Source organism: Cebus imitator, unplaced genomic scaffold, assembly GCF_001604975.1.
Source record: "Cebus imitator isolate Cc_AM_T3 unplaced genomic scaffold, Cebus_imitator-1.0 Scaffold118, whole genome shotgun sequence".
In the NCBI taxonomy this organism is placed as follows: domain Eukaryota; kingdom Metazoa; phylum Chordata; class Mammalia; order Primates; family Cebidae; genus Cebus; species Cebus imitator.
In genome coordinates, this window is record NW_016107433.1 from 5,848,151 (window position 1) to 5,865,643 (window position 17,493).

Consider the following 17,493-nt stretch of genomic DNA (forward strand, 5'->3'; position numbering starts at 1 on the left):
AAAAAAAAAAAAAAAAAAAAAAAAAAAAAAAAAAATTAGTTTCTCCACAGAATTCTATTTAATATATTGAACAAGGAGAGTTGGGGGGGGTGCTCCTTATGAAAACAGCCTCCTACTGTACACTGCACACTGGAAAGGTGGGAAATTTCAGTCCTTTGCTCTTTTGCTTCATGGTACTGCCTACACATACAGTGTATACATGGCTTTTGCTTTCAGAAATCTGCCCTTTCCTAAGCACTTAGTCCTTCCTTCCTCACTTCTTGTGTCCTTATTAGCAAAAAACACTGGGCCGAACCTTGTGCTGTTGTGCTTGGCCAGATTAACATGATTCGGTGTTTCTCAATGGCCTTTTTAAAGTGCATTAACAGGGCAGGGTGAGTTAGCTCAAGCCGTGAGGGGCCAAGGGGGAGGACTGCATAAGGCCAAGAATTTCAGACCAGCCTGGGCAACATAGTGAGACTTTGTCTCTACAAAAAATAAAAAATAAAAATTAGCCAGGTGTGGTGGGACACTCTATAGTCTCAGCCACTCAGGAGGCTAGCCCAGGAGTGAGGCTGCAGAGAGCTATGATCGTGCTACTGCTCTCTGAGCGAGACCGTCTCCCACAAAACAAACAAAAAACCCACAAACCGGTATAACTATTCTATGTAGCATTTACACTGCATTAGCTACTAGAGGTAATCTAAAGTACAGGAGAGATGTATATAGGGTTTATGCAAATACTGTGTCATTTTTAAAAAGGGACTTTCTAAGCCAGGCACAGTGGCTTATACCTGTAATCCCAGCACTTTGGGAGGCCGAGGCGGGGCAGATCACTGGAATTCAAGACCAGCCTGGCCAAAATGGTAAAACCCCATCTCTACTAAAATACAAAAATTAGCTGGGCATGGTGGTGGGAACCTGTAATCCCAGCCACTCAGGAGGCTGAGGCAGGAGAACTGGTTGACCCTGGGAGGTGGAGGTTGCAGTAAGCCGAGATCGTACCACTGTACTCCAGCCTGGGTGACACAGGGAGACTCTGCCTCTAAAAAAATTTTTTTAAAGGATTGGGTGAGGGGAACACTTTCTTAACCTTTAGGGAAGCTTGCAATACATAAAAAATAAGAATAAGGGACTTAAGCATCCTCAAATTTTGGTACCTGTGGAGGCCCTGGAGCCAATGTCTCTCAGATACTGACAGACAACTGTAACTGCTATTTTCACTGACTGGGCTGTTCTGTTGTGGTCCTAGCTCCAATAACTAGGGGATGAGCCTTCACCGCTGGAGCACTTTGTATCCAAAGCAGTGAAGGAAGTTACAATCAGAATAACAAACTTTTGCTGATACCTGCTTTTTGATTGGGGAAAAAAAACAACTTTTCTGCTTTTAAGTAATTGTACACCATAAAAATAAACTTATTGGAAAAAAGTCTTATATCACAAACTCAAGAGCTTGCCCACATTATCTGGTTGACCTGAAATTTTTATAAGCATTTTTATGTGGGTAACAGTTTGGTGCTTGAAAATATTTTGTCATAAAGATTTCCATCAGGAGAGTGTTTAAAAATATCCTGAAAGGGGCTGATTATCATAAACAGTGCCCTAGTGGCAACAGTGAATGGGCCAGTACCAAGGGAAAATAAACACCATTTGTTGATAAAGAACACCTGAATTTTTAAAAATTTTGTTATGGCAACCATTCTAGTAAGCCCAGAACTTGATGTTTATTTATGCAGAAAACTAAAGAATGACAGAACTCAGTACTTACACCTTTAAAAATGACAATGGGAAAAGTACCAAAAAGCCAGTTTTCTGTGGCCAACCTATTAACTTTTATTGGAATGCTCCTGTTAGAGTTGTGGTTTCTTGATATGGCAGAGACAGTTTGCATTCTCACTTCTGGTATGCATTTATTCTTTCAGTGTACGTAACCCTTTTTAAATTCAGTGATTAGATGTATTTTCTGGAATTGCCAAAACTGATGTGACATTTGAATCATTTCCAATTCCACTGCAACTCACCTGTTCTCTCCTTGTGAATGCCCTGATGTCAAAATTATCTTATCTCCTTAAAATCAGTCATTCCTGCTCCTCTGTTTGTTTATAAGTATTTTCTCCTGGGTGTGGTGGCTCATGCCTGTAATCTCAGCACTTTGGGAGCTGAGGCGGGTGGATCACCAGGTCAGGAGTTCGAGACTAGTCTAATGTGGTAAAACCCTGTCTCTATTAAAAATCAGATGGGTGTGGTGGCACGCGCCTGTAATCCCAGCTACTTGGGAGGCTGAGGCAGGAGAATCTCTTGAACTCAGGAAGCGGAGGTTGCAGTGAGCTGAGATCACACCACTGCACTCCAACCTGGGCAACAGACTCCAAAAAAAAAAAAAAAAAAAAAAAAAAAATTCCTTCTGAGTATCTTTTTGCCTCTCTCCCTATGTTTTCATCAGATAAGCTTTTCTTCTGAAAAGATCCCAAACTTTAGCATATAGCTTGTTTGTAAAGTTGAAACTAAACGGTCAGTCACTGCAAGTGTTTATTGTCTTCCCAGGTTATCGCTTTAGACCCAGTCCTGGGCACCTTTCTGGTCCTCACCAGTGTCATCTTGTTGGTACTTGTGATAATTAATCTTTTTGTTTCTGCCATTCTAATGGCCTTTGGAAAAGAAAGAAAGTCACTTAAGGTAGGTAACTAAAAGATAAACTAGCATGCTGTTATGTCACTGGGAAAACTCCACTGTAATTGCCCCTTAGACTTTATTTATAATGCACAGAATCATATTACTTTTATTTCAGAAGCTCTGCCAGCTATATTCCCAGGAAACCCAATTTATAAGACTGTGTAATGTTCCATAGCCACTGTCCTATAAATAGCTGGGTCTCAGCCATTAATTAGATAGTGGAAACACTCCAATGCCTGACTGTAAATTATTAAAGAAATAGTATCTTTACTATACATTAACTAATTTTTTAAAAATCTTTGGTACATTTTTACTCCGGTATTAGTAATTTGTTTTCTCACATTTCTCTTTTTGTCTTCAAACACTCAGAGACAAGTTGCACTAATAGATATGCTGCTACTGAAGCTCTCAAATTTGTTAGGAATCCGTCAGCCCCAAAAAACGTCATCTGAGCAAGCAGCTACGACATCAATGGGCATTGACACTGAAGTTTTAGAAGACGAACTACCTTAATCCTGTTTTCTCCTACTTGGCTTAGTATTTTTTAGCATATTACTACTTATCTTTGCATGGCATGACTTTACAATAGTAATATACTTTGTTTTTAATTCTGTAAGTTAGTGAGAAATTGGAATACCCTTGGTCCCAAGTTCTTACGGATCTTGGCACTGTCAAGATAGGATTAACACCGTAAGAATACTACCAGACAAACCAGCTCAGCTGCCAAGCACCAAGTAACAGAACACTCACCACCCATGGCCCAGGAGGGATTGGGAAACGGAGGAGTCAGAAGTGAGCTCACTGCAACTTACTAAAAATAAATATACAAGGATGAGGCATGGCAGATGCAGAGCCCTGTCACTGAGGAGGACCAAATTCACAGATGCTATCTGGGCTATCTAAATACAGAGACCAAAATGAGCCCTGCACTGCTCCAGGAATCCTGAAGTTAAGGGCTGGTTAACATGCATCACTTGGTTAAAATATTCTCCACTGAACTCCAGCTTTCTACTTCATCATCTGAGCAAACAGAGAAAGCAGGACACAGGATCTTTATTAGCTACTGAGCTACAGAATACAAACCAACTGAAAACATTAAAGAAAGGCTGCTTGAAACAGGTATGTACAGGTATACTACACAGAAGCGAAAGCCATATCCAATCCCAAAGCCACCCCTGTGGGGAAGAATGGCCTTAGCTATGAGCCAAAGGAGTACAGAAGTTACAACATGAGAATCCCATCCAGGAAAGCAGTGAACAACTACAGCTGCATGGGCACCAAAAATTTATCTGAGATTAACTTTAAAGGTTCCATGAATTAGTTTTCAAATGAAAACAGGTACCCCTCTTTTCCTGTAGGCTTTCCAGCTCACTACCCAAAAAACTTGAGTACTTCTATTAAGGCAGCTGGAAGCCTACCCTAGACTTGAATGGCAGCCTGTCCTTTCTTTACCAGTAATGCAATCCAACAGAATATGCTATGGGAAAAACAGGAATTTCCACAGTGCTGCCCTCTGGTAAAAGGGAAATACAGCACTCAAAGCAAAAGGCCACAGAGGGCTCCCTGAGAATCCAGTACAACTAAGCGAGGCCTTCAATTGTTGAGACAAACTTTGCAACTGGATCCTGGTGGGACAGTGCCCTGTGGCGAGGAGTAGTGTATATGCCAATGAGAGGGCCCAGCTTCCAGGAACCGTTACAATGGCGTCCTGAGTCATTTTCTCTCTCCCAGTCGCATTAGAGTGTGAGAAAACACACACCGTGGCCTTGATTCTCACTCACCACAGTCCCCCTGTACAGAGGGGTTTGTTTCTAAGTCTGGAACCTCAACACGAGGCTGGGACATTTCATGAGGTGCTCTCTCCCACTGTCCAGCCATCTTTGGTGGTCTCTCCACAGTGCTTCCCATCCTCTCATGCTCCCGTGGAGGGACCGTGGGACGGGCCAGGAAGAAACCTGGGATCACTCTGAAACCTAGAAGCACAGCTGCCAGGAGCCAGCTGCTCCGGCCTCAGTCTCCAGTTGTTAGAATCAACAGAGAACTGGAAAGCAGCAGAATCTGGAGGAGCAGGAAGAGAACCCAGAGGAGGAGTGTTGTGCTCAGTGACGTTAACAGATGAAACGGAATTTCATGGAGATTCTTTGTTACAAGGAGAGAGATTGCTCAGTCTCAACTCCCAAAATGTGAAAGTTGCCTGGTTTAAGAGACCTATGTTTTCTTTTTCAGCTCTTCAAACCTCCGGGAAAGATCATCAAAGTCAATGTCTTCAGAGGCTGAGGTGCTGGCACCAGCAGACGCAGTTGGTAGTGTGTCTGGCACAGACGGCAATTCTGGTAGGACAAAGTTGTCATAGTGATCCACAGGTCTGGAAGGAAGCTTTGCAGAGGCTTCTGGCTTGGGTCCAGGACCTGATTCAATTAGGGCAAGAAGCACAATGTTACAAACGCCAAAGAAATGTCCCAGATCCCCTTTCGTAGTAAAAACAAAATGATCAAAATACAGGAGAAAACCCTAGTTTAAAAAAAAATTTTTTTAGGGAGTCTCTGTTGCCCAGGCTGGAGTGCAGTGGCATGATATCGGCTCACAGCAACCTCCACCTCCCGGGTTGAGTAGCTGGGACTACAGCCAGGCACCACCACACCTGGCTAATTTTTGGATTTTTAATAGACATGGGGTTTCACCATGTTGGCCAGACTGGTCTTCAACTCCTTAAGTGATCCACGCACCTCAGCCTCCCGAAGTGCTGGGATTACAGGTGTGAACCACCACACCTGGCTACAAAAATTCTAATTCTGAAGGCTAACAAACATCTACATTTTCTAATTAGGGTTCAATCCTATCTGTTTTACTTTCCTGTGGTGGAAAAAAGTGGGATACATGGGGCTATATCCACAGAGCAATCACCTAAAGGGAGTGGCCCTTTCATAAGGTCTGCTCTTTTACCAACCAAGTCCAAGGAGTGGAATAGGATTCTGCTAGAACACTGCTTCCTTCAGAACCAACACTCTTTAGGGATTGGGGACAAAGTTTTTTTTAAAGGAATGAATGTCCAGGTTATTTGATACAATGGTCTGATCTGTATTTTCAGTCTTCCATGTAGTAGTTTGTTAAAATCACACCCCAGCACACACCTACTCTATGTTTTCATCAGTTCTAGGATGAGGAAAACTAAACTAAGTAACAAAAAATATCCAAATAGTGCTCTGACTCTGGAGGAAAGGGCAGAGTTGACTGGAAATAAGGGAACTGTGAGGTAAGAATAACATTGTATACCTTGATCACAAAGTCGGATTCTATGTGTGTGCATATATATATGTGTGTGTATATATACATACACATACTTAAAATCTATGGGTTTTTTAATGTAAATTATATCTCCATAAAACAACTGTCTCTAATTTTAAAAGTATTCTTCTGGCCAGGCGTGGTAGATCACCTGAGGTCAGGAATTTAAGACTAGCCTGGCCAACATGGTGAAACCATGTCTCTACTAAAAATACAATTAGCCAGGTATTTAAGACCAGCCTGGCCAACACGGTGAAACCATGTCTCTACTAAAAATACAATAATTAGCAAGGTATGGTGGTGTGCACCTGTAGTCCCAGCTACTTGGGAGGCTGAGTCAGGGGAATCACTTGAACCCAGGAGGCACAACCCTCTGGGTTCCTGGTAGTGTCTTATTTTAAGACAGGGCTTCACTTTGTCATCCAGGCTGGAATACAAGTGATAGCTCACTGTAACCTTGAATTCCTGAGTAGCTGTGACCACAGGTCTGCACCACTAAGCCCAGCTGTTTTTTTAATATTTTGTAGAAACAGGATCTTGCTATGTTGCCCAGGCTGGTCTCAAACTCCTGGCCTCAAGTGGTCCTTCTGCCTCTACTTCCCCAAGTACTCAGATTACAAATGTGAGTCACCACACCTGGCCAGTGTTTGTTTAATTGATAGCTACACGAACAGGTTTGCTTTGTAAAATTCACTGAGCTGTTTGAGGCACAATGTAAGCTGAAGCAGCAATAATATAAAGAAGTCAAGCATGACTGAAAAAGAATAGTGATAACACTGACAGGAAGAGGGAACTTGGGAGCTGCTTCTGGGCCAGGGAAAATCTTTAATCTTTGGAAGCAGGATATCCTGAGTTGTATTTTAGCATGTGGGATGAAAACGGAGCATGCAGATAGAATGCCACGGGCATGGAAACAGTCTCTAAGGGAGGAACAATAATGAGAAAACAGCAGAGGATTCAGCACTAAGACCTGAAGGTTTCAGACTGATACTACTCACCAACAATCTGTGCAGAAGAGATATTCTTATCAGCATTAATGTCATCAACCTGAAACACAATGATTGTTACTAGAGGAAACAGCAATGGCATCACTGAAGAAAGAACTGATATAAGCCCGTGTTTCCAAAAGCTGAGTTGCTCACTAAGTGCAACAGAGCCTGCTTCAAAGAAACTGCCCCTGCATTTCTTCCAATCAGGTAGATACCATGTTAAACTCCTTTGTTTTTAATTGAGAGAGGGTCTCCTTCTGTCACCCAGGCTGGAGTGCAGTGGTGCAATCATGACTCACTGCAGCATCTACTTACTTCCTGGGCTCCAGCCATTGCCCTGCCTCAGCCTTTCACATAGGTACGACTGTAGGCATGCAGCACCATGCCTGGCCAATTTTTGTATTTTGGGTACAGACAGGGTTTCACTATGTTGCCCACGCTGGTCTCGAACTCCTGACCTCAGGTGATCTGCCCGCCTTGGCCTCCCACAGTGCTGGGATTACAAGCATGAGCCACCGGGCCCAGCCTCATGTTGAACTCTTAACTACCAAACAGAAAAAATCCTTATCACACTGACCTTTGGACAAAGAGAAAGTATTCCTGAATATATCTGTAAGAACCAAGTCCTCAAATACTGATGGTTTTTGACCTCATTCCTACAACCAGCTGTGGGTTATGCTCTGACACATGCAAAAGCAAAGCATAAGAAAAACTCAGGCCCAAGGTAGAACACATCAGCTAGAGATGGAAACCAAAGAAAGAACAGAAAGCAAGCTCAGGAACAGGAAGAACTTCCTAGATGAGTAATTTACACAGCAAATGACCATACCAATTTCTTTCTCAGTAAAAAACTAGATGGAGACAGGTCTCAAAAGGCATATAGTAACTGAGAAAGCAAGGCTGGTCAAAAACAAGCATTAAACCACCTCCAGTTCAAGGTATCATTACTATATTAGCTATTCATTAGTAAGTTTTGACTAGAATACTAAAATGTGATCAATACTACTGGTAGACATCTATTAACTAGATAATTCTGGTCAATATTCTTTTACATGTGTTGAGAACATGTAAGATGAATATTTTAATAATTATGATACTCTAGCACCACAACTTTATCAGCTCAACATGATCCTTTGCCTAGTTAGTCAAAACAACTAGTTAAGTGCCCTCATAGAGCACTACAACTTTCTAAAAAATCTGCAGTTCCTTCCTGATGCCTGGCTTAATTGCGGACAAAGCAATGCCACCAACGGATACTGCCATCACCACCACCCCCCATATCCAGGGTAATGTTATAAAGCGAAACAAGAATCCCAAAGCAAGAATGATGATGGTACTAGGAGTTGATCAAAACTCTGCCTTTCCTGTGGTCATTATTTTGCTTGCTCTTCATGGGATTCACTCTCCTGTTGCTTATAAAAGTGGCTCAGGCACTTACAGATTCATACGATGGAGGGGTTGCTGGTATCTGAGGTGGATGAATATTGGGAAAGGCCTGATAAGTCCCCATTGGCAATCCATTGAAATCCGACTGTAAGAGGAGAAAGGCAATATCAGAGACACTGCCCCTACTTTGCAGCTTCCAAGGTTTGGGTATGGGAAGGGAGAAATACATACATAAATATGCTCACACTGAATATATACAAATATTCAAGATCCTTAAAAATGCCCAAAAGGGCCACACGTGGTCAGAAGGATTCCAGATTTTTAAAGATCTATGCTATTCTTTAAGTAATCAAGTACTTCATTGTTTACAAAGGAAAATTCTAATCAGGCATTCTTACTAGCAATGACCATCTTATCTACAAAGGCTTTTCTGCATGGCAATAAAGTGGTGGTGGAAAATAAATAAAACATAGTAGTGGAAAAAGCTACTAGTATGACTATAACAAATCCCAGATATTCAGGAAACCTTTATGAAAGTGTTTTTCTGGCACCATCTCTATAGATTTTCCTACAGCTGAACTAAAAGACCTCTGAATCCAATGATTTCTTCCCCCACAAGATTACTGCCAGCTAATACCAAATGTTCTTACTGCTAACGGCTCCTGACAACCTACAATTCCTGTGTGTATTCACAGAGCCAACTTGTCATCGTCTGTAACATTTTCTAAAGCTTACATCCACACTTATGTATACTTACTGGTCCCTTTGGCAGTGGATATGAGAAAGGCGTATTTGCAGATGGCATGGGCATAGGCATGGGCATGGGCATTGGCACTGTTCCATCAGGTCCACCAACTGGTGCTGTGAAGCCACCACCCCCTCCTCCTCCTCTTCCAGGGCCTCCTTTCTTCACATCATCTGTGAATCCAACATCAATAAGATCTGTCTCTACCCCAGGTGGAGCTTCTGCCTGAGAAAGAGAGAGAAACCCATGTCATTAACCCATGTCCAAGGCCAGAGTCCCCAGAAAGCAGACTCTTGAGATGGAGATTAGTTAGCATAAAGCAAGTTTACTGGAGTGCTTCTGGGATCAACACCTGTGGGGAAAGAAAAGGAGGCAAAGGTGGGTGGAAGAAGTTGGGCTGCAACACAATCACAACAAAGGCCTCAGCCAGTTCCCCAATGACTTCTGCAGCTGGAATAGACCTGATGGTGTTCCCAAATGTAAGTAATGGGGATGTCTGAGCAGCAAACCAAAGCATCCACCATATCCCACCAACCTTAACTGCTGGATGATTTTTTCCCTGTATTCTCAGCTTTCTATGTACCATCTGACACACGGTGGGTACCCAATAAACCTTTGGGGAACTGTTTGGGTCTTGGGGCATTCCTTGCTATCAACAGATTTCTCAATTCCTGAAGTTCACCAAAAAGTAGCAATAATGGTGCCATTTTACATTTGTATCAAGGTTTGGACCTTCTCAAAGTGTTGTCAGTCATCTAATGATCCTTAAGAACCCTCAGAAACACAGGCACATTTATTGCCAGTCAAAAAGGTACTACCTGGACAAAGGCTTAAACTCACACAAATTTAAGTTAGTACAATGAAGGCCAAACCTACAAACTCATTTTTCTTTGTGTTCTGGTAAACTTACCATGACCACAGAGTCAGGCTCATAGGGTACATTGTAATTCTTCGCAATTTCAATCAGGTATCTCTCCACCAGGATTTTCGGTGGGGCTTCCACACTCAGTTTGTGCATTAGCTGTTAAGTAAAAAGACCCAGGTCTAAGATGCATCTATACCAACCAGCCTAATCCTAACTTCACTATGCAAAGTTAGCTCCTCTTTTTACAGGTTAACGCTGAGGAAAAAAAAGGTTCAGAGCAGTTAAATGATTTTTCAGAGTCAAAAGCCACATCAGAGGCCCAACATCTCTCTTTCACATTCTCATTACATGTGACCCAGATGCTAGTAAAAGACAATACTGCTACCTTCCACAGTTCAATTCATCCATCCTTCTCCCTGCCTCACTTCCCACCTTCACAAATGACATGAGGCTTATGAATGACAGCTATGGGAGGAATTGGGCAGGTGTAAAGATTGGATCACAATGCCAGCCACACAGCTGTCCTCACCCCACTATGAAATGTGAAACCCTATACTGAGCCATACAATGGTACCCACTAGAATTGCTACAGGCAATACAATAAACTGCTCCCACCCACACACTGCTTCATGTTACCAAGTATGTTCATTACCCTGTCATTCACAGTTCCAATCTGGTTGGTCCTACATAACTTGCCATATTCCTTGCTATACTTGGCACAGAGCTGATCAGCAACCTAAAGAGAAAAAGGACAGTAAATAAAAATAGAGACCACTTCAACAGAATGCTTTAAGCTTCTTACTGGAAACAGCAAACGTTGTCTATTACAAGATTTCCAAAACATGGGAATCTGCAACACCTTAAGGGGTACATATTAATCCACTATTTCATCCTTCCAATAAGCAACACTCAAGTGCTACTATCATGAGTGTTATGATACACAATATAAAAAAAAGATGAACAAACCAGATACTGTTCCTATTGAATCTTATAGTCATTAATCAAATAATCACACAGATAAAGGTACAACTACAGCTACAGTAAGTGATACCAAGGGAAGATGTACCATTATCACCAGCTTCTAACAGCAGAATCAGATGTGATAAAGTCAGGTAAGGCTTCCTGAAGGAACTGATGCTTTGCTGACATTTAAAGGATGATAAAGCCAGGCATGGTGGCTCATGCCTGTAATCCCAACACTTTGTAAGGCTGAGGTGGGCAGATCACTTGAGCTCAGGTATTCAAAACCAGCCTGGGCATCATAGCAAAACCCTTGTCTCTATTTTTTAAAATACAAAAACTAGCTGGGCATGGTGGTGCACACATGTGGTCTCAGCTACTCAGTTAAGTGGGAGGATGATCACTTGAGCCTGGGAAGCTGAGGCTGCTGTAAGCCGAGATCGTGCCACTGTACTCCAGCATGGGTGACAGAGCAAGACCCTGTCTCAAATAATAAATAAAGGATGACTAGGAGTTAACTAAATGCAGAAGGAAGAACATTTCAGGAAAAGAAAACAGCAGTGCAAAGGCCACTGGTGGGAAAAAAACATGGTCATTCCTCAAGCCTGAAATCAAGTCAGTGAACCTCTAGTGCAGAGTCCAAGGAATGTGGTAGGAAACAAAGAAAGGGAGGTGGGAGCCAGACAACACAGGACCATGTAAGGCCATTATTAGGGAGTTTGTTTCTACCACAAGAGCAACAGAAAGCTACTAAAGGGCTTTAAAGCAAAATGTAGTGACAGGATTGGAGCTGTGTTTTGGACCCTCAGGTGGTTCTGATAGAATGGTGAAAAGATTAAAAGAAACCGAAATAGGAATACAAAGAATATTCAAGAAGCTACTCTCATTTCCAGACAGGAAATGATAGTAGTAGCATTGGACCAGAGTGGTCCCAACATTCCAGAAGCCCAGTAGGAGAGTTCTCACTACTCACTATGAAGACTTTCAGGGGTACCTGACACCTATAACATAAATGGCATTTGTCTTTTAAGGCTTTTGTTTTGCTTTATACTACACAGATTTTTATTTATACTAATTTATCACTCTTTTTTTATGGCTTTAAAGTTTTGTGACATATTTAAGCCTTTTCCACTATGAGGTGAATTTTAAAGGAGTATACAAGAGACCAAAAATGGCCGGGTATGGTGGCCGACACCTGTAATCCCAGCATTTTGGGAGGTTCAGGCAGGCAGATCACAAGGTCAGGAGTTCGAAACCAGCCTGGTCAACATGAGGAAACCCCGTCTCTACTAAAAATACAAAAAATTAGCTGGCTGTGGTGACAGGCACCTGGAATCCCAGCTACTCTGAAGGCTGAGGCAGGAGAATGCCTTGAACCCAGGAGGCGGAGGTTGCAGTGAGCCGAAATCACGCCATTGCACTCCAGCCTGGGCAACAGTTAGAGACTCCATCTCAAAAAAAAAAGTCTACATAAGAATCAGTTGCCTCTATTGTCACTCTTCTCTGCCCCCAAAACTCAATGACTGCCACCGGTACCCTATTGTCAGAGGTTTATTCTCTGGGGTGAGCAAACTAAAGGGACTCTGGAGTCTATACACAGGAGACAGCAGTGATACTTACAACAGAAGAATTAAGTCTTCTATATATCAAATAGATTTTTGGCTTCCTTCTCCACTAGGCTCTCAGAAATGCTGGCAGCCAGCTTATACACTCTAGGCAGAAGGTAGAAGGATTCTGGAGAAAACGACCAACCCAAGGAAAGACAACTAGTTCCTGACAGTCTGGAATTCCTCCAAACAAGAGCTTAGTCAGACCACTCAACAATCTGGCAGTAAAAACCCACCCATGCACACAAGGTTCCAATCTGCTTTACAGTGCCTTGCTCTTAAATGTAAACCAACAGCCAAGGACCACTAAATCTTCAGAAAAGTCTCTACTATAAAACTAAGAAATAGGAAAAATGAACTTGAGAGAAACAAACGTGACGGAAGTTTAAAAATAAACTATAATAGCCAGGCGCGGTGGCTCACGCCTGTAGTCCTAGCACTTTGGGAGGCTGAGGTGGGTGGATCACCTGAGGTCAAGAGTTCAAGACCAGCCTGGCCATCATGGTGAAACCCCATCTTAAAATAAATAAATAAATAAATAAATAAACTATAATATCCTCAGAGATTCAGAAAACATTGTGGCCATGAAACAAAAACGGACTATAAAATATATTCAGAGAATTAAAGAGTTCTTCAAAAAAAAAAAAACCTAGAAAACAAGGAAATCTCAGTAGACAGTTTGGGAGACAAGAATGAGACAATCTCAGGTTGGGAGCTATAGAATGAGACAATCTCCTAGGAAATAGAAAGGTAAAGATGTAGAAAACAGAAAACACAACTGAATTTGTATCCTAGCAGTCAGTACCATATCCATGTTGTGATGTGCAATTTTCTGGTTAATGTCTGTCTCTTCTGCTAGACTCTAAGCTATAGGAGTATGGCTGGTGCCATATTTTGCTCACCACAGCACTCACATAGCTCATACAATTTACTTAAATATTTGTGGAATTAATAAAGCAAAAACATCTGTCACCTTAAATTAATGTTATTTTAACTTTACTGGTTTACAGTTGCATAAAAACTTCTCTGTTTGCATTGAGTTAAATAACATTAAGACACAGCTGGAGATACACAAAGCTGTGCTCCTTAAAAGAATTACTCAAGTTTACAAAAACACTGTTCTGTAAGTCTGAAAAGGATAAACAAATAAATTTACAAAACCTATTTCAAAAGCAAACTAAGAAGGGTACAAAATACCTGGTCAAATCAGCAGAAGTAACTTATATTAACCCACCTTCCTAACAATATGAAAAGCAACAAACATCACTGAAACTACTTATACTCACTATTTTCAACTCAGCCACTTCTGACTGGAGTCGAGGAGCAGCCCAGATCAGTGTAGACACAGATTCAGCAAGACCAGAATCTAGCTCCCTAATCGAGGGAAAAATTAATATAACATTCTTTAAAATAAACCGAAAAAATCATAGCTTTTGTTTCATATACTTTATAGTCTCCAAAGCTATTTTATGAATCTCACTAGATTCTCACAATAACTCTAGGCTTCTAGCCATTTTCATGATCTTATTTTACTTCTGGAGAAACTCAAAACTACCAAAGAAGGCCAAGGCCATTAAGTCGGAAAATGGTTGAGCCAAGATTCAAATTTAGGCTTCTCAGTTTCAGATCCTACATTTTCGTTCTAACAGTTATCTACATTGAGATGAGGCCTTTAAGCAACTGCTAGGAAGAAGATCCTTGGGCATGTGAACTAGTCCCCTAATGCTAGCCCCCCGATGCAGAAAGGGACCATATTACTCCTTTTTCAAATTCCAGAAATGATTTAGATCTATTAATCACAGTATCTTACTTCATAGACTGGATAAGGCCAAACCGAGCCAGCAGCAGGTCACAGTACAGCTCCAGGATCTCCATGGCCTCCACAAGGTAGTCTTCCCGGATAATATGCTCCACACGGATCCGAGCTCGTTCATCTTTCCCAGCAGCCAGATAGTCAGCAATCTCCTTCCTTGCTTTCTGGGCCAGTTCCGCTACAACACAAATCCCACTCCAATCTCACAGCAGTAGAGCACTGGCATCTGGCCTACAGGCCAATCTCCCCTCAACAGGAAGAACTGGGTGTTTCCACTATAGCCTAGCTCCTCTCCCTTAACAAACCTAGTCCCATCCCATCTACTGTAGAAATTGCTATTCTGACTAGGTGAGAAAATATAGCTCATGTGGCTTGACAGTTCCAACTCAGGAGTCCGATTACCTAATTCCATAACAACAGAGCATGCCCCTTTCTCTGCAACCAAGGGACCCAGTCTGACTAGTCACAAAGGGCAGAAATGCATCCAAAGATTAAAAGATGAGATCCCCAGCCAGACATAGTGCCTCACGCCTGTAATCCCAGCACTTTGGGAGGCTGAGGCAGGTAGATGGCTTTGAGGTCACGAGTTCAAGACCAGCCTGGCCAACATGGTGAAATCCCGTCTCTACTAAAAATATGAAAATTAGCCAGGTGTGGCGGCACACGCCTGTAATCCCAGCTACTCGGGAGGCTGAGGCAAAAGAATTGCTTGAACCCAGGAGGTGTGGAGGCTGCAGTAAGCCAAGATCACACCACCTTCACTCCAGCCTGGGTGACAGAGTAAGACCCCATTTCAACAAAAGCAACAACAAAAAAAGATATGATTCCTAAGACTTCATAGTACTACACTGAAAGATCCAGTACTGGAGTGCTAGCATCCAGTGATGTATTTTGGGGGGAAAAAAGGTAAGGCAATCATGCACTACTCACTTTTTTTTTTCTCCAAAAGTTTAAGGCGATTTATGACTAATCTCAAATTGACTCTTAAGCGCTCAGCTTTAAATCCAGAGCCCAGCATGCTGTGCTGTTTCTCCTAGAAACAGAAGAAGCACAATGACTATTTTCAAGTCAGAATTAGTTCAGGAACTAACACCTCTTAGGGTTGAATTACTTGAAACAATAAACCAGAGTGTTTTTCTAATACAGGAAAACAACATGATCTAATTCACATTTTTTACAGATCATTTGGCTGTTGTATAGAAAACTGATTGGGGAAGGACAATACTGGAGGCAAGAAGACCAACAGGAAGGCTATTATTATCATCCAGACAAGGGATGGTAATAGCTCAGACCAGGGTAGTTAGCAGTGTCAGCAAATGGATTTGAAATCTACTTTGAAAGCACAGCTGAAAGAATTTGGTGACAGATGAAATAAATACCTAGATATTGGCATGGGAGTAGATAAAAAGATAAAAAAGCAGAAGGTTCCCTGCTTTTCCAAAAAACAATCTCAAAAAATAACGGGGAAAGACGATCAAATTCAGACCCATAATTGAAAATATTCTCGGCCGGGCGTGGTGGCTCACACCTGTAATCCCAGCAATATGGGAGGCGAAGATGGACGATCACAACATCAGGAGGTAAAGACCAGCCTGACCAATATGGTGAAACCCTGTCTCTACTGAAAATACAAAAAAAAAATTAGCCAAGTATGGTGGCGCATGCCTGTAATCCCAGCTACTCCACAGGCTGAGGCAGGAGAATTGCTTGAAATGGGGAGGCAGAGGTTGCAGTGAGCCAAGATCACGCCATTACACTCTAGCCTGGCTGACAGAGTGAAACTCTGTCTCAAAAAAAAAATTCTCATCTTAACTCCCCAAATCCTGCCATTAAGTCTCAGTCTTTGAGGAAAAGCTAGTGCACTAGAGTACAGAAATATCATTAACATCTACTCACGTACAAGTTAAACAAAGGGGTGAAAAGTCCAAGAAAAAAAATTGCTCTACAAAATTCTACAACAGAAGGCTCTTTACCAGGAACTTCACTGAATAGCAGAGTTACAGTCAACAAAACCACCCCTCCTCTACCCGCAAGACTTTAGGATATACCATTGTGCATTGACTACTGTGCATTCTAGTTCAAAATGGCACAATTTCTATTTCTCTAAATTTAAATTCTGGACTCAAAAATGTAGTATCCAAACAAAAGCTAGGTCAAACAAAGTAACTGAAGGACAGACAAATCAAAAGAGCACCAAAGAAGGAACACTAAGAATAGTATTTGTCTACTAGTGAATTAACCACTAGTAAAAAAAAAAACATCAGTGGATTTCCTTTTGTAAAATTGCCCCCAAAAGCCTTTACCCTAAATTTAGGAATTAACCCAGGTCCCAGGTTAAAACAGGGCTTTTATGTCATGAAGTATCTGTAATCCATTAATTGAATTATGTTCAATCCACACAATAAGTACTTACTGATTATGTATGTGTCAGACATTGGCTAGATGCTGGAGATTAAAAGCGTAAATTAAGGTACAGTCCCTGTCCTCAAAGGAACATATATTCTACTGGGAAAACCACAAACAACAATAATTTAAAAAAAAAAAACTGGCCTGGGGCAGTGACTCACAACTGTAATCCCAGCACTTTGGGAGGCCTAGTTGGGTGGATCACCTAAGGTCAGGAGTTCAAGACCAGCTTGACCAACATGGAGAAACCCGTCTCTACTAAAAATACAAAACTGGCTGACCCTGGTGGCACATGCCTGTAATCCCAGCTATTTGGGAGGCTGAGGCAGGAGAATCCAGAAGAATCACTTTAACCCAGGAGGTGAAGGCTGAGGTGAGCCGAGATTGTGCCATTGCACTCCAGCCTGGGCAACAAGAGAGAAACTCCGTCTCAAAAAACAAAAAACAAAACCCCACAGCTGAGAAAATCCAGCAACAATATTGTTGGATAAAAGCTTCAATTCTAGGCCAGGAGCAGTGACTCACGCCTGTAATCCCAGTACTTTGGGAGGCTGAGGCAGGTGGATCACCTGAGGTCAAGGGTTCAAGATGAGTCTGGCCAACATGGTAAAACCCCATCTCTACTAAAAACACAAAAATTAGCTGGGTGTGGTGGTGGGCACCTGTAATCCCAGCTACTCAGAAGGCTGAGGCAGGAGAATCGCTTGAACCTAGGAGGCAGAGGCTGCAATGAGCCAAGACCACGCCACTGCACTCGAGCCTGGGCAAAACAGCAAGACATTGTC

The 17,493-nt window shown here is 42.1% G+C and overlaps 2 protein-coding genes across 6 annotated transcripts in view; one reads left to right on the top strand and one right to left on the bottom strand.

The window, feature by feature from the left end:
* PKD1L3 (polycystin 1 like 3, transient receptor potential channel interacting) overlaps nucleotides 1-3,190 on the top strand; it is a 90,418-nt gene extending 87,228 nt beyond the window's left edge. The window contains 2 exon segments of the mRNA XM_037742255.1: nucleotides 2,524-2,655; nucleotides 3,022-3,190. Of these exon segments, the coding sequence (XP_037598183.1) occupies nucleotides 2,524-2,655; nucleotides 3,022-3,165 (276 nt within the window). The 3' untranslated portion in view covers nucleotides 3,166-3,190.
* Nucleotides 3,191-3,689: 499 nt separating this feature from the next.
* Nucleotides 3,690-17,493, bottom strand: part of IST1 (IST1 factor associated with ESCRT-III) — a 29,767-nt gene continuing 15,963 nt past the window's right edge. The window contains exons 2-10 of one of the 5 annotated variants that reach the window (XM_017539380.2): nucleotides 15,233-15,335; nucleotides 14,300-14,480; nucleotides 13,776-13,863; nucleotides 10,575-10,658; nucleotides 9,968-10,078; nucleotides 9,070-9,282; nucleotides 8,365-8,457; nucleotides 6,936-6,942; nucleotides 3,690-5,060 (exon numbers count right to left, since the gene is read on the bottom strand). In XM_017539380.2, coding sequence (XP_017394869.1) covers nucleotides 4,861-5,060; nucleotides 6,936-6,942; nucleotides 8,365-8,457; nucleotides 9,070-9,282; nucleotides 9,968-10,078; nucleotides 10,575-10,658; nucleotides 13,776-13,863; nucleotides 14,300-14,480; nucleotides 15,233-15,320 — 1,065 coding nt within the window. In that variant the 5' untranslated portion in view covers nucleotides 15,321-15,335 and the 3' untranslated portion in view covers nucleotides 3,690-4,860. Of the gene's footprint in view, nucleotides 5,061-6,935; nucleotides 6,985-8,364; nucleotides 8,458-9,069; nucleotides 9,283-9,967; nucleotides 10,079-10,574; nucleotides 10,659-12,502; nucleotides 12,595-13,775; nucleotides 13,864-14,299; nucleotides 14,481-15,228; nucleotides 15,336-17,493 lie in introns of those variants that run through there. The other 4 variants (XM_017539379.2, XM_017539382.2, XM_017539383.2 and 1 more) reach the window with 4 other exon arrangements.